Source organism: Macrotis lagotis, chromosome 1, assembly GCF_037893015.1.
Source record: "Macrotis lagotis isolate mMagLag1 chromosome 1, bilby.v1.9.chrom.fasta, whole genome shotgun sequence".
Taxonomy (NCBI): domain Eukaryota; kingdom Metazoa; phylum Chordata; class Mammalia; order Peramelemorphia; family Peramelidae; genus Macrotis; species Macrotis lagotis.
In genome coordinates, this window is record NC_133658.1 from 228,577,623 (window position 1) to 228,594,655 (window position 17,033).

The window sequence follows — 17,033 nt, forward strand, 5'->3', positions numbered from 1 at the left end:
CTACTATGTAAAAAGGTCTGTGCTAGATACTATGAGAAAACCCAGAACATGCAAAACATGGTCCCTGCCCTCAAGGAACTCTTTAATGGGACAATTTTTTAAAAAGTGACAACCTGTTCCTCTGGAAAGATTGCATTTTATGTATCAATTACAAAGCAGGAGCACACCTTCTATTCCAACCTACAAATTACTGATGTTGAAACTGTCATTGTTTACTGTTCTAAGCAAGAGGGAAAAATGGAAATAAAGTCATGTTATTATAAGGGAGGTGGGTCTCAGTCCCCATTGTGACCCTATCTAGGCAATTCCAGGTTTAAAAATAGTTTAAAAATTAAATTATTCACTGGTTACTCCTTTCTGACAATTTCCCTGGTGGATCTGAGTACAATTGAGATCCTCTGTGGCCTCTCAAAGTTCCCTAGAATCTCCCTCAATGTTGGACAAACCCATTTTCAACATTCAAACTTATATGGGAAAAGACTGCTTTAAAATCTGACTATTTACAGAGGTTAAGTTCCAATATCCCAGAAGAGGAGAGCATATTTTACATAGAATCTCAGAAGAGCTTAGCTACCATTTACATTATACTTTGGGAATCTGAAGCCATTAATTTACATTCTATCATTTGATCTTCACAACAACTCTCTTGAGTTATGTAATAGCTGTTCCCATTTTACAGATGAAGTATCTAAGGTTTGCTTAAGCTCACAAAGTAGAGGAAATGAAACTCAAACCTGGATCTTCACACTTCAAATCCAATATACTACTGCTACATCATCAGTAAACCCAAGAATAGTTTTCAAAATCACAGGTGTACTATAGAAAGGACTGTTACCCAAATCTTCTCTTTAATACTTGGTGGGTAGACTTTGCTGCTCAGAAATCTTTTGTGGCTTATGTTATCATTAACATAACATAAAAACTTTTAGGCTTATTATACTATGTCCTTTACAGACTCCAGAAGAGATGAACGATATATATATGGCAAAGTGGGTGGGGGGGGGAGTACCAGATTGGGAATCAAAGGCCCTGAGTCTGAATTCTACTTTATCTGGCCCCTTACTTATATAGATATACCCTGGAGCAAATCTCTCAATCTCTGCAGAATTTAGTTTCCTCATCTTTACTTGAATTTCAATGTCTACATTAAAGGAGGTTAAACTAAATGACCTTTGAACAGTTCTTTTATGACTTCCATTTCATTTTTATTTCTATGTCTATGCACTCTATTCTAGCCCAGTTATACTACTGAGTTTTTCAAGTTCTTGGTCTGCCCTCTTCAGCATTCAAGCAAAGTATTCTCAATACCTGGGAACATCCTTCTATACTTTCATGAACTTGAAATTCTCTTTTTCATGGTCCCATGTCATTTCCTTTCATACAATCTTCCCTGATCTCTCAGCTGATAACCACTTTCACCAACTTCAGAATTCATTTTATTTGAATTTCTGCTCCATTCCTTTCACCACATTCTTTCTAGTTGTTGCTATTTGTCTACATCTCTTATTCCCACTATTAGGCTATAAGCTTCTTCAGGCCAATGACCACACTTTTTCATTTTTGTTATTTTTAGCACCCATAATAAGAGACTACATATGTTAAGAATTTAATGTAGGGGCAACTAGGTAGTGCAGTGGATAGAGTACTAACCTTGGAGTCAGGAGGACCAGAGTTCAAATTTGACCTTAACTGTGTGACCTTGGGCAAGTCACTTAACCATTTTGCCTTGCAAACAAAAAAAAGAACTTAATTTTTTTAAATTTAATTCCCTCACCAGCAACAACTTTTATTTCAAATATTTACAAGAATCATGTCATTGTTCTTGTTGTTACCTTCTTAAAAGCTTACAATGGTTCCCCAAAAACTTTTAGAAATTCCTACTCACAAACCCGAAGGCCCTGGACTCCGTTTTACTTCAAGTGCCATTTTCAAATACTCCCTAACTCCTTTTGAGACCCAATCCATTCCTGCTACACAAGGACAAAAGGGGCAGGTTAGTATGTCAGAGCTATAAGTAACCTTTGAACCCAGCTGATTTAAGCCCCTCATTTTATAGCATATTAAACTGAGGTCCAGGGATGGAAAGGAAGCCCTGTGATAGAGATGAGAGATGGATTTGAAGTTAGATCTGAATTGAAATCCAAATCTTCCACTCACTACTTGTGAGACTTTGGATCATTCACAATATTTGAGGTTCCTTTCAGCTTAAAAATCTATGATCTCATGAAATTATGGTCCTGAATTATGATCAAAAACTTGGGTCAAATAAACTAGCCATTTCTCTATTATCCCATTACACTGACTTCCCTAAATATTTTCTCTGTTCTCTCAAAACACATTTCCTTCCCTAACTCCTTTAAAGCCACTAACACAATGTAATGGTTCCCCTTGACAAACGTCTAATTCTCACTGTAGTCTTCCCAATTACTGAGCAGTCCTTTTTTAAGGACTTCTGTCATCTTCATTAAGTAGCTGGATCTGTTAAGAGTTTCTCTTGCTTGGGTTCTAGTTTTCTGAGAGCCTCTGGATACAGAGTAGTCATCCCTGCCAAACAGTAAGCATCCTACTGCTTGCTCCAGACTGATGGGAACAGGAAAAAATGTAAGACATGGGTCTAACCTTCAAGCAGTCTATGGCTCACTTGGGAAGATTATTAACTCTTATCAAAAACCACTATAAATCCTTCCACAGTCACAGAACTCAACCACTGGAGTACAGAGGAGTGTACTTTGGTCTCCGATGAGGAAAACCTGCGTTCTAATTCTGGACTCTGCCATTAACTACCTATGTGACCTTAGACAAATCACTTCCCTTCTCCGGGGCTCAAATTCCTCCTTGTAAAATACAAGGGTAGGACTAGAGATGGTCCATGAGGACCTTTCTATTCTTTCCTTCGTTTATTAACTGTGAGGAAAGCAGTGGATTATATAGACAGAGTGGCAGGGTCCAAAGGGCTGTTGCAAGCCATAGTGACCAGAGAAAGGTCTACCCTGATCCCTTCGTCGGTCCCCAAAGTTTTGACAATAACTCCTCTGCACGGTACCTAGATGGTCCTCAAAGTGAAGTGACGACTTAAGATATCTGAGATACTGTGACTCCTAACTCTTACCCCAGTATCATCTCCCTCCCCAGGCACTAACAAGATCATGGATTTAGAAAACAAGTATTTATTGCCAGGGAATGTGATAATTGCTTCAGGTTTATTATTACACTTGATCCTAACACTTCTGTAGGCACTGTCTCGTTTTACACTTGAGGAAACTGAGGCACTAATAAGCTAAGTGAGTGACCCAGGGTCACACAGCTAGTAAAAGCCTGAGGCCAGATCTGGAGCTGAATTGGTCACCTAACCCTCAGCCTCCTTTTACAGATGGGGAAACCGAGGCCCTGCCGGGTGCAGTAGCTTGCTCAAGCCCACAAAGGTGCCCGCTTTGGAACCTGGGGCCCTTTTCCCGGGCGCCCAGCCTTCAGTCCTGGGAGCTCAGGCACCAGCCACCCAGCGGCGCCAAGCCCGCGTCTCTAGGTCGCTCCGAGGCCAAACCATCGGGACCCCCTCGGGAGCTTCACCCAGGCCGGGCTCGGGGCTCCGGGCTCCGCGGTCGGGACTGGCCCCGGAGGCCGGGCCGGGCTCGGGTCGGGGTCCCTCCGGAGAAGCCAGGTGCCCGCCCCGCTCCGCCAGGGTCCTTCCGAGGAGCCCGCCCCGCCGGAGCCCCGCGGGGTGAAGGGCCGGGCGGTCACCGCCGAGCCCGGCTCCGCCCGCGCCGCGCTCGCGCTCTCACTGCTTCGGAATCCCCGGCTCGCTCTCCGCTCCGGGGGAGGAGGGGGCGGAGCTCCGGGGGCAAGCCTGTGATTCGCTGCCGGGCGCACGCGGGAGGCGGGGCAGTCGCGGAGTGATGACGCCCCGGCTCGGGATCCGTTAAAAGGGAGGGAGGGGGCCCGGCCCCCCCCCAGCTCCGCGAAGCCTTGGAATGGCGCAGCCGGGGCGCTGACGAGCTCGCCTCGCGCTCCTTCCGTTGGGACTTCCCGGCCGCGAGGGAGCCGAGGGGCGCGCGCGAAGAGCGGGGCCGGCGGGATGGCGGAGGGCAGCGCCGTGTCGGACCCCCAGCACGCCGCCCGGCTTCTGCGCGCGCTGAGCTCCTTCCGAGAGGAGGCCCGCTTCTGCGACGCGCACCTGGTGCTGGACGGCGAGGAGATCCCCGTGCAGAAGAACATCCTGGCGGCCGCCTCGCCCTACATCCGGTGAGCCCCCCCGCGCCCGGGGCCTGGGTGGGGCGCTGCCTCCCGGGAAGCCGCCCCCTCCCCCGGGGCCACGGGCGAGGGGCGTGCGGCCCCTCCCCTCCCCCTCCCCAGGGCGGGGTCCTCCCCTGGGAATCCACGCACCCACTCCTTCCTCCAGCCTCAGCCTCCACCTTTGTGTCTAGTTGGCTGCTATGGGTGGAGATACGCGCACAGACGCCCCTTTCCTCGCCCTTGTGTGCTGGGGACCTACTCGAAGTAAGAGTGAATGAAGTAGAAAAGCGAGCAATTAAGAGTCCCCGGGACTCATTACACGCTGGTGACTAAACGAACGTCTTAAATACTCTTCCTTAAAATAAAGCTTAACCTGATCGACCAGCTCAGCAAAAGTGGCTAATTAAAGGTAGATGTAACTGTTTACACAGCTTATACCTCCATCTCCCCCTTGTTATCTTTCCTTTCATCAACATTCTCCTCCTTTACTGGGTTGATTTTTGACAGACGAAAATGCTAAAATGTAGCATTTAGGACAAGAAATTGTTGAGTGAGCCGATTAAATATTGGTGAATAGATGGAAATTTTCATTTTATAATGACAAAGCAGGAAAACAAAATTATGACCTGTCCTTATTGCACTGTCATACCACTTACAGCTATATTACTTTTATAATCGAAACTAGAAAGCTGGTGTTTTTTTTTTAATTAACTAGAATCAACCAACGGAGGTGACTAATGTGAACTTACTGGAACTTCACTCGAGTAGAATTTGTAAGCCGAGGCTAGGTGAATAGCTTTGCACTGGGTCGGAAAGGTAGGACAACAATGGATTGTGTACGACCTTGAATGCCAGAAGAGTGATTTTGCTGATATGAAAGCCTCCTGAAGGGAGAGAGTTTAGAGGCCTGAAATACACATTTCAGATTATTCCCTGATAGTAAGGTTTTTATCACTTGTATTTTTGATGCATTATTGTTCTTCCCTGAGTGGTTAAAGATAGACTTTCTTTCACACACTTAGAAAGAACTAAATTTGGTCTGGAAGTATTTTAGCACAAGTTTTGGATGCCAGTATTACTTTGCACTTAAGAATGTAGCTTAAGAATGTAGCAAAGTAATCTATCCAGTATTGAGTATTGCTCATCTATAAGGATTATTTTCCAGGTTTTCTTTTTTGAACAAACAACTTTTTAAACTAAATCATCTTATATTCTTAGCATTTATTAATTTATAGGCAGAAGGGACCTTAAACATTTTACTAAGGTGTGAAATTCACTAAGAATTTCAAAGGACAAGAAATAGAATCTGGATTCAAACTCATTTGTTACTTCCAAAAACAGGGCTCCTTCATCTCTTTCAGCCCTAATTAATACTTATCATTCAACTGATACTTGTTTTGTTTTAAATCTCTGTATGATTAGTGCTTTTTGGTTTGTGATAAAATATCTTTTCGATATCAACTTTGTCTCAGTGATGGAATGTTTATTCTTTGGATATTTTTTCAAATCATCTAATAAAGAACTTCTGACAGTCTACTTAAAGCACTATTTTATCAAGTACCTTAAATGACAAAATATATATCTTCTTGAACATTCTTATGAAATAAATATCATAAATAAATCATAGTTTAAAAATGAAAGAAATTTTTAAGTCCTTTAAAACCATTGTCCAGTGCCATATAATTAGTATTATTTATATCCTGGAAGTTGGTATAGTTGTGTTATTTTTTTCCTTTCTTGAGTAAAGATTGTAGTGTCATTTTTCTCAGAGATCTACAGTTGTATTATTCACATTTCAACTTGGGTTAGTTTTTATAAATGTTACAAATGGTAAGATCTCTTACTGATAAAGGCAACATGGTAATATTCAGTAGCACTGCTCTGCAACATTTTCTGTACTTGTCCGAATTTCTCATACTGTCTAGGGGTGCTAATTAAGAGTGCTATGGGCTAAACTCCCATAGGATTATAAATCTAAAGCTGAAAGACCATCATAGATACAGTGTAGTTACACAGGATATCATAGATCACAGATTCAAAGCTGGAAGGGACCTCAAGGATTCAACTCCCTCATTTTGCAGGTAAGGAAGCTGAAGCCCAAAGAGGTCCAGTGATTTACCCAAGGTCAAAGAGTAAATTACAGTATCCTAATTCAAACCTTGGTCCTCTGACCCCACTCTATGCAGTCTTAGCCTGATTCCTTATACCAAAATTCTTTTTTTTTTTTAACCTTCATACAGGAAAGCTAGCAAGACTAGAATATAAGAATGGAGCAGCTTGGTGATTTCAGATAGACCACTGGCTTGGAGTCAGGAAGACATGAATTCAGATCTATTCCCAGTGACCCTGGGCAAGTCACTTAACCTTTGTTTGTTTCAGTTTCTTAATCTATAAAATAGTAACCTACCTCCCTGAATTGTTATGAGGATCAAATGATATAATAATTGTAAAGAATTTAGTACAGTGCCTGTAGTGTTAGATATTCTTTATTATTATTATTATTATATCAAAATTTTCTTGTAGCACGTTATCTTTCCTCATGATATTATCTTCAGATCTGTCATGGAAGAAAAGTAAACAGAAATAAAGAAAGCCTGGAAAGATTAAATTTAACTTCAAAAAATAGCATAAAACCTTAAAAAAATGCAAGTTCAGTGATCAAGAACAATCCTGAGAAACCTGTTATAGAAAATACTAACCACATCCAGAGAAAAAACTATGAAGTCCAAATGCAGAGCAAAGCATACTATGTTCACTTTTTAAAACTTTTTTTTATACTTTTTCCTTCTTTTTCATGGGTTTTCCCCTCTTAGCTCTAATTCTTTCACAACAAGATTAATATGAAAATCTGTTAAACAAGGTTGTCCATGTACAACCTAAATCAAATTACTTGAAGCCCATGGGAAGGAGGGGAGGTAAGTAAAGGGTGGTAGGAAAAAGGGAACTCAAAAACTTGAAAAGGGATGAATGTTGAAAATTATTTTTGTATGTAATTGGAAAAAATAAAAATAAATTTAAAGAAAAAATGTAAAATGCAAGAAAGCAATAGACTATTTTGCAATCTAAATAGCATATTAGGCATTCTAGGAAATGCAGCATGCTAGTTTCTCTGTGTGTGTGTGTGTGTGTGTGTGTGTGTGTGTGTGTGTGTAACTGCAGAAGGATGCTTTTCCTCCCAAGATGATGATATAAATATTTTCAGTTTTCATAGTATTTGTCTTGAATTCTAAGAGGGCCTTAACCTTAAATTTTCATAATAAATTTAAGCATAACTGGCCTTTAAAATTAATTGTGAAATAACACAGATTGAATGGGCTATGGTGTTATCTCCCTAAATAATGACGTTTTTCATTTTCTATTCAATCAGAAGAGTGCTTTACTAAGTCAATGTAGCCAGAATAAGACCTTGACTTCTATTTTGTCTGTTTCTCTCTCTCAAGAAGAATGATGCCAAGATTAAATTAGAGAAGAGAATGGATCAAGAGAATTTCAAAACAGTATATTTGTGGCTACAGTAAGAGTTCCTTGTTGCCCTAAGTTCATTCATTTTTTAGCAAATATTTAGCACCTTCCGTATGCAGAACATTGTTGTAGGAGCTGGAGAAGATAATAGAAAGTTAAGAAACATAAGCATGCAGAATTGGAGCTTATACGATATATTTGGGGCATAAAAGACAAATGGATCAGTAATACCTAAGTATATTAGAAAGACGGGAAAAATAATTGATGAAATTGAAGGGAAAAGAGACACCAAGAAACCAGAAAAGGCTTCATGGAATAGGTGTTGGACATTATGTAAACAAAAACAGAATAACAGAAGTCTTGATTTGAATGACTCTTGGTAAACCAGAATAATTTTGGGATAAAGCTGGAAAGGTAAGTAAGTGGTGCTTGGAAAGGTGGAGTTCTTTGAATGATATGTATAAGAATCTGAACTACAGCCAAAGGAGCCACTAAAGGTTTTTGACCAGAGGAGAAATAAAATCAGATCTCTCCATAAAAAAGATTTTTCAGGAAGGATTAAGGACAAATTGGAATAGGAGACAAAAGACCTATACTTACTTGAATGCATGGGAATAATAAGAAAACTATGATATTTGAGGTAGTAGAAGTGAAATTAACAGGGTTCAATCAACCCAAGAAAACTGGGTTTGGGAACCTTGAGGTTATATGCTTGGGAAGACAGATGCCACAGACAAAAATAGAAAAGTTCAAGAAGAATCAACTTACAGTAAAAGTTTAGCTTGGTTTGAAGATTCTTAACCTTTTTGTATGTTATGGACCCTTTTAATAATTTGCCAATGCCTATGGATCTTTTTTTCAGAATATTTTTTAAGTGCATAAAATAAACTATATTGGATTACAAAGGAAACCAATTATACTGAAATTCAGTTTTATACATAAATGTCTTTGTATGTATGCATCCAAACTTTCACAGGAATTGAGTTAAAAACCCTAAATGTAGGACAATATACATATTTGAAGCTCAGAAGTAAGAACTAAAGAAGGAGTTTGTGGGTCTTCATAATGCTGTGGTGACAATTGAAGCTGTGAAAGTGAAAGGGTTTGCCTTTTTCTCACCTTCCTTCTTCCATTTACAACCATTTGTCAATTATATAAAGCAATTTATACTAAAAGTAAGGGTTGGATTACATAGGATTTTGTTTCTACAATTTGATTCTATGACTAGATAATCAAAGAAAATGATACCATAGAATTGACCAAGAGCTGATCTCCAATTTAAGTAAAAAGATATTAATGTGCCACTGGCCTATCCTTGATTAATTTCGGATCACTAGTTTCTGAAGAGTTAGCAGATGTGATTAATAAACTATTGTGATAATGGAAAGGTAATGGAAAAAATAGAGAATATTGGGGAAGAACAAATATCTTGTTTTTAAAAAAAGATCTGCAGGTTTGGCTAGGGAGTTTGACTTAGATTCCTAGGAAATTTCTGGAATAAATAGATAGTTGATGAACTAAAAAGGTTGTTATTACAAAGATCCAGTGTGATGTTTTCCAGGATATGTCATAGTAACCTCATTTCCTTTTTTGACAGGATTGCTAACTTGCTGTAGATATAGTTTAGAAATAATTTTTGATAATCTCATGTATTTCTTGTAGAGAAGATGGAGAGTTATGGAATATACAATCAGATGGATCTGGTTGAATGTCTTGATTGAAAGAGTAATTCTTAATACTTTCTTGTCAGTCTGGCAGAAGCTCACCAAAGGATTTCTATAGGAATCTAATGCTGTTTAACATTTTTAACAATGGACCAATTTCCCAAGTGGATAAAGGCATGATGTTATGCTGATCAAATTTGCAGGTGACAAAAAGCTGCGAGGAACAAAGTTGGGATCTAAAAGTATCTTGGCAGGGGTGGCTAGGTGTCGCAGTGGATAGCGCACTGGCCCTGGAGTCAGGAGGACCTGAGTTCAAATTTGGCCTCAAGACACTAGCTGTGTGGCCTTGGGCAAGCCACAACTCCATTGCCTTGCAAAAACCTAAAAAATAAAAAATAAATAAAATATTCAATATTTCAAATATTCAATATTAAAATATTTCAAAAATTAAATTATCTTGGTAAACTAGAGGCAGCTAGGTGTCATAGGGGATAGAATTCTGAATCTGAGTCGGAAAGACCTGAATTCAAGTCTTGTTTTATGACATTTAGCTGTGTGACTCTGGGCAACTACTTTGGCAGGGTTTTTGTAAGAATCAGATTAAATAACACCTATAATGTACTTTATGAATAGATTATTATATAAATGTTGGCTCTTATTAGTAGAAGACAGAATCAGGAACAGTTTGTGGAAGTTGCAAAGAGCCCATTTTAAACCTGATGCCAAGAGCAACTGTTTACCAGTTAGAACTTTTCAAAAATGCAAATACTGAATTCAATCTCCTTGGAGGTCTTACTGAGTAGGTGATAGTGGAGATTCATTCTGTGGTTTATTGGTTGAGTCAACTAGCTGTCTTGTGAGTTACTTTTCAGTTGACATACTGTGATTAAGGTCCACTTCATTTCTTATGACCATCATTTCTCACTGCTCCAGATCTGCTGCTGTTTCTCATACTTACAGTTTAACATTTATAGTATTTCTTTTGCTCAGTCTATTTGTAGTTACTCTATCAAATAGCTGTTTTTAAAAAGTTTCCTGATGTACATAAAGTATTTAGTGTAGCTAAGCTAGTTATATTCTAAGGCCTCCTTGCTCATTGTGTTTTACCAATCTTGAAGTGCTATATAAATATTAGCTATCATTAATGCTAACAAGTTCATTTTATCATTCAAATAATGTTTGACTCATAAGTGGTTCTGATGAAGTTACTTCTGGAAACAGATGTCTAGAATAGGTTCAAATTCAGCAATATAAAGGAAATATCACTTGATAGTGCTTACATTTGCTCTTGGCACTGTAATTAATTAGTATTTGTTAAATATATTCTTTATGCATAACAGCACTGGATATTTATATATCAAGAATCAAGATCAAATCAAATCATGAAAGTCATCTTGTCGTTTACTTTTGGGACACAGTTATTTTGTTGGTACACAGGTAGGAGCCACTGCCTTTCAATTCAGTATTACTGTTGAAAGTTCAGACTGACTCTAAAGAGGCACTAATAATATTTTCATGTCTCTCATGTATGCTTTGAAGATTCAGTCATAATTATGTCTGATTTTTCATGACCATGAGATGTCAATATTCATGGGATTTTATTAGCAATGATTAACTAGAGTTGTTTCCATTTCCTTCTGCAGAAGATCTAGGCAAAAGTAAATGACTTGCCCATGGAAACGTAGCTAGTAAGTATCTGAATCCAGATTTGACAAGCTCAGGTCTTAATTGCTCTGAACTTTATCCACGGAAGCCACCTAAGCTGCTCAATTCGGTCATTAGTATTTAGCTACTCCTGAGTAATTGTCTTTAGTAAGGATATTTAATAGTGGTGCTAACCTATCGAGTTGAAAGATTACCAGAAAACCAATGGATATTCTAACTCCTGGTTCAAGTTTTATTGGTGAGATTGCATAAAAAAAAGAATTCACTCTATTATGGATAAGGCTGTGGATTGGCTCCCTCAAGGATCTAACTGAACCTAGCCTGGTTTGGCTCTCTCCTAATATAGGTACCTGTGGAAACTCACTCTTTCTTTCATGTGTTTTTTTCAATTATATGTAAAGATAATCTTTAACATTCATATTTATAAAATTTTGAGTTTTCCGTTTTTCTCTCTTCCTCCCTTCCTTCTTACCCTCTCCTTTTCCTAAAACAGCAAGCAATTTTGATGTAGGGTATATATATATATGTACAATCATGTAAAACATGTTTCCATATTATGGTTGTGAAAAAAGAAACATATCAAAAGAAAGTGAAAATAATATACTTTAATCTACATTCCAGATCCATCATTTCTTTCTTTGACTATAGATGAAACTTTTTTCAATATGAAATTAATTTCTTTTTTTTAAGTTTTGAACAATGATTTGCAGTCTTTTTATTTTTAATTTTTAAAAATTTTAAAAATTTGTTTTTCCAACTAAGTGCAACAATAGTTTTTACCAATCATTTTTTTTGAAAGATTTTGAGTTTTACATTTTTCTTCCCTTCCTCTTCCTTCCCCCCATCCCCTGACAGAAAGTAATCTGATATAGGTTCTATATTTGTAAACATACTAAACAATAGATCCATATTGATCATTACAAGCACAGTCTTGTTCTATGAATGGGAATAGCTCAAAGGAAACCTGAGATGTGCAAGTTTAGAGAATCCACCTCTGGTGTTCTCATGGACTATTTGTGTCTGTCCTGTGGTAGAACATTCCAAGCTCGAATTGGTCAGATTGTAATTGTAATTATCACAGTCTGACAATTTGTAACTTGTCTCTAACAGTGATATTATTTGATCTTCTTCGATGATGAAGGACAAGAGAACTAACATACACAATCTTGTTTGAGTTGTACCACAAGCTGTAAGGTAACAGCTTGAAGTAATACTATAACAATTATTTAAAGATGAAGAACTTGAGGTTCAGAGAGGAGACACTGCTTATTTATGGTCTGTCACATGTTCACTAAATGGGGGTCCCAGGTCTTTTTTGGTTCCAAGTCCAGTAATCCTTCTACAAGTGAGATAATATATGTAAACTGCTTTCAAAACAGCAAAGTCAATGCAAAGCAAACAATTTGTGCCTTGCTGTGTAGGGCTATCTAAAGGTTTCATGTATCCTAACCTTGATTATACGGTTTAGCTATAATGAGACTGGGTTCAGTCTTTTTTTTTAATTTATTTTTATTCTAATTTTGTACAAATGGGGTTTTTTTACATTAATAAAATATTCTTGTTTACAAGTAAACAAAATACCCTTCCTCCCCCATGAATATAGATAGACTTGCTTGGGCCAAAAAAGTAAAGGGGACAGAAAAAAATTAAAATAAAAAAAATAATAGTAATAATTGTAGGTATGGCCAGGTGGCACAATGGACGAGGCACCAGCCCTGGAGCCACGAGCACCCAAGTCCATATCCAGCCTCGTAAAACCAACAATCACCCAGCCGTGTGACATGCAAGCCACCCGATCCCCACTGCCCTGCAAAAAGCAAAAAAAAGAAAAAAAGACCCAAAATAAAATAAAATAGTAATAATAGTAGGGGGGGCTGGGTGGCCGACAGAGCATTGGCCCTTGAGCCAGGAGCACCTGGGTTCAAATCCAGCCCCAGACACCCAAAGATCACACTGCTATGTGGCCCCAGGCAGGCCATCCAGCCCCACTTGCCCTGCACCCTCCCCCAAATAATAATAACAAAAAATGTGCTTGAGTCTTTGTTCCAACACCAACAACTCTGTCATGGGTGGATCTCATTCTTTATGATAAGTCCATCACAAAAGTTATTTCCTTATTTTTCCACCTTTGCCATTGCTGATCGCAACTCCCTCCTTTCTTATTTCTCCACTACCATGTACTCTGTTTTCTCTCTCCTTTCACTCTTAATCTGCTGTAGGGTAGCTGAGTGGCGCAGCAGACAGATCCCTAGTCCTGGGGCCAAGAAGCCCTGAGCCCCCCATACCACCCCTTAGGCCCAGCATCCACCTGGCACTATGGTCCTGGGCAGGCCTTTCAATCCCAGCCCCTTGCAAGAAGTAAGAAAGAAAATGTGTTATATCTGGCCACTCTCCCCCCATGGTCCATCCTCTCCTCCTTTATTCGCATCCCCACCCCTTCCCCCTGCTCCCCACTCCTTCTTACTCCAGATGTCTATACCCCATTGAGTATATATGCTGTTTCCTCTCCTAGCCACCTCTGATGAGAGTGAAGATTCCCTCATTCCCCCTTGCCTTCCCCCCCTTCCATATCATTGCAATAGCTCATTGTAATAAAAAAAAAATCTTATGTGAAATATCTTGGACTATCCCCCCCCTCCTTTTTCTTTCTCCCATTCCATTTCCCTTTTTTTCTATTGACTCCATTTTTACACCATATTTTATCTTCGAATTCAGCTTTCTCCTGTGCTTCAACTATAAAAGCTCTCTCTACCTGCTGTATTAACTGAGAAGGTTCATGTATTATCAGTGTCATTTTTCTATGCAAGAATACATGCAGTTCAGCCTCATTAAGTCCCTCATATTTCCCCCCTCTCCTCCAATCTCCATGCTTCACCTGAGTCCTGTGTCTGAAGATCAAACCTTCTGTTCAGCTCTGGCCATTCCAAAAGGAACATCTGAAATTCCCCTGGTTCATTGAAAGTCCATCTTTTTCCCTGGAAGAGGACATTCAGCCTTGCTGGGTAGTTCATTCTTGGCTGTATTCTAAGTTCTTTTGCCTTCCGGTATATTGTATTCCAAGCCCTATGAGCTTCCAATGTAGCTGCTGCTAAGTCCTGTGTGATCCTGACTGCAGATCCACAATATTTGAACTGTGTCCTTCTGGCTGCTTGTAATATTTTCTCTTTGACTTGGGAGTTCTGGAACTTGGCTATAATATTCTTAGGGGTTGGTTTTTTGGGATCTCTTTCTCGGGGGGATCGGTGGATTCTCTCCATTTCTATTTTGCCCTCTGCTTCTAGAATATCAGGGCAATTTTCCTGTAGCAATTCTTTGAAAATGATGTCAAGGCTCTTTTCCTGATCATGACTTTCAGGTATTCCAATAATTTTCAAATTATCTTTCCTAAGTCTGTTTTCCATATCCGTTGTTTTTTCAATGAGATATTTCACATTTTCTTCTAATTTTTCATTTTTTTTGGTTTTGAAGTATTGATTCCTGATTTCTGGTAAATTCATCAATTTCCCTGAATTCTATTCTTTGTCTGAAGGATTTGTTCTCCTCAGAGAGTTTTCTTATCTCTTTTTCCATCTGGCCAATTTTGTTTTTTAAAGCATTCTTCTCCTCAATAACTTTTTGAACTGTTTTATCCATTTGACGTAAGCTGGTTTTTAGCATGCTATTTTCTTCAGCATTTTTTTGGATTTCCTTGACTAAGCTGCTGACTTCATTTTCATGTTTTTCATGCATCTCTCTCCCTTCTTTTCCCAGTTTTTCTTCCAACTCCCTCATTTGATTTTCAAAGTCTTTTTTGATCTCTGTCATAGCCTGAGCCCAATTTCTGTTTTTCTTGGAGTCTTGTGCTTCCTCATCTTCAGACTGAGTATTTTGATCTTTCTTGGGCTCATTTGCAAAATATTTCTCAATAGTCTTCCTTTTCTTTCTTTGCTTGCTCATTTCCCCAGCCTGGGCCTGGTTTTAGGGGTGCTTCATGAGCTTTTGGGACACTCCCACAAGGGTCTCAGTGTGTGAGGCTCTGTCCTCCCTCCTGGTCTGTGAATGACCATAAGCGGCCCCCTCTGCCACGGGGCTGAGGTGGGGGGGCCCTGCTGTTCTATGGGGGGGCCTAGACTGCGATCAGTATCTGAATGTGGTCAGAGTCCCAGAGTCCTGTTCCAGGGGCAGAGGACAGAGCTCTGCAATCTCTCTCTCTTCACTCCGAAATTAATTTCTTAAATTTAGAAACCTCAAAATATATCATTGCTTTTCCAGGGGTTGAAATGACCTTTTAATAGTTATAACTTTTTGATAGAATTACACATTTTTAACTTGAATCCAGAAACTACTCCTGAAAGACCAATTTCTTTAAAAGAGCATGAAAGTATATTTCAGAAATCTGAAGGCAGTCAGGAATCTGTGTTTCTAGGAAAACTACCATCAAAACGATTCATAAAAGTCGACAATTTCAAATTTAACTCAAAGTATTTAATTTTCTTTATCTTATTTCAGAGTAGAAGTAGGGTTTTAATTTTTGTAGATTTTTTTTAGAAATTCACAAACTTTGTCATGTTGAAATCTTTATATTGTAATAAGGGAACCTATTTCATAGATAATGTTTTAAGACCAGCCTCAGCAACTGTGGACCAAAGACCAAAACTATGATCTAAGAATGTTTTATAAAAACCAGCTGTATAAAAATGGTCAGATTGGGTATGACCCACAAGCTTAAGCTTTTTTTTATTAAAGATTTTATTTATTTTGAGTTTTACAATTTTTCCCCCAATCTTACTTCCCTCCCCCCACCCCCCCTACAGAAAGCAGTTTGTCAGTCTCTTTATTGTTTCCATGCTGTACATTGATCCAAATTGAGTGTGATGAGAGAGAAATCATATCCTTAAGGAAGAAACATAAAGTATGAGAGATAACAAGATCAGACAATAAGATATCAGTTTTTTTCCTAAATTAAAGGGAATAGTCCTTGAACTTTGTTCAAACTCCACAGTTCTTTATCTGGATACAGATGGTATTCTCCATTGCAGACAGCCCCAAATTGTCCCTGATTGTTGCACTGATGGAATGAGCAAGTCCATCAAGGTTAAACATCACCCCCATGTTGCTGTTAAGGGTGTACAATGTTTTTCTGGTTCTGCTCATCTCACTCAGCATCAGTTCATGCAAATCCCTCCAGGATTCCCTGAATTCCCATCCCTCCTGGTTTCTAATAGAACAATAGTGTTCCATGATATACATATCCCACAGTTTGCTAAGCCATTCCCCAGTTGAAGGACATTTACTTGATTTCCAATGCTTTCCCACCACAAACAGGGCTACTATGAGTATTTTTGTACAAGTGATGTTTTTTAACCTTTTTCATCATCTCTTCACGGTTATAGACCCAGTAGTGGTATTGCTGGATCAAAGGGGATGCACATTTTTGTTGCCCTTTGGGTGTAGTTCCAAATTTCTCTCCAGAAAGGTTGGATGAATTCACAGCTCCACCAGCAATGTAATAGTGTTCCAGCTTTTTCATAACCCTTCCAACAATGATCGTTATCCTTTCTGGTCATATTGGCAAACTTAAGATTTATAATAGCATTTTTGTTGTAATGAAAGTGTCCTTTCCTAGAAAAGGTACTGTTGTGGAATCTAGGTCTCTGAACTCTCAGACGACAAATACTTAATGAGTGACTACATAGACCAAGCATTACCAAGTTGGTTTGATAAAGGATGTATAAGTACTGTACTTTCAGATTCTCCTACTATCTAAACAGTGAGGAGGGCAAACCCCTAAAGACAAGTCTGTTTTGGTAGTAACATATGGTACATGTCATATGAATGAAGAATGATGTTTATATAATGGCATAACAATTTATGGGCTTCTCCCCCATAGCAGTGATTTTTTTTTTAAACCTGCAATTTAAATTAGATGCTTTAAATGGGACAGAAAGGAAGACAGAGCCTAATTAAAACATCTGCTGGTCCTTCCATCTCTGACCTTTTTTCCCCCAGACTTAGTTCAGGTATAACCTGTGA

At 38.9% G+C, this 17,033-nt stretch overlaps 1 protein-coding gene across 1 annotated transcript in view; it reads left to right on the plus strand.

Annotated features, from left to right (window-relative positions):
* The first annotated feature begins 4,057 nt into the window (after nt 1–4,057).
* The window catches only part of GAN (gigaxonin), a 78,121-nt gene continuing 65,145 nt past the window's right edge, over nt 4,058–17,033 (plus strand). The window contains exon 1 of the mRNA XM_074209739.1: nt 4,058–4,239. Coding sequence (XP_074065840.1) covers nt 4,073–4,239 — 167 coding nt within the window. The 5' untranslated portion in view covers nt 4,058–4,072. The remainder of the gene's footprint in view (nt 4,240–17,033) is intronic.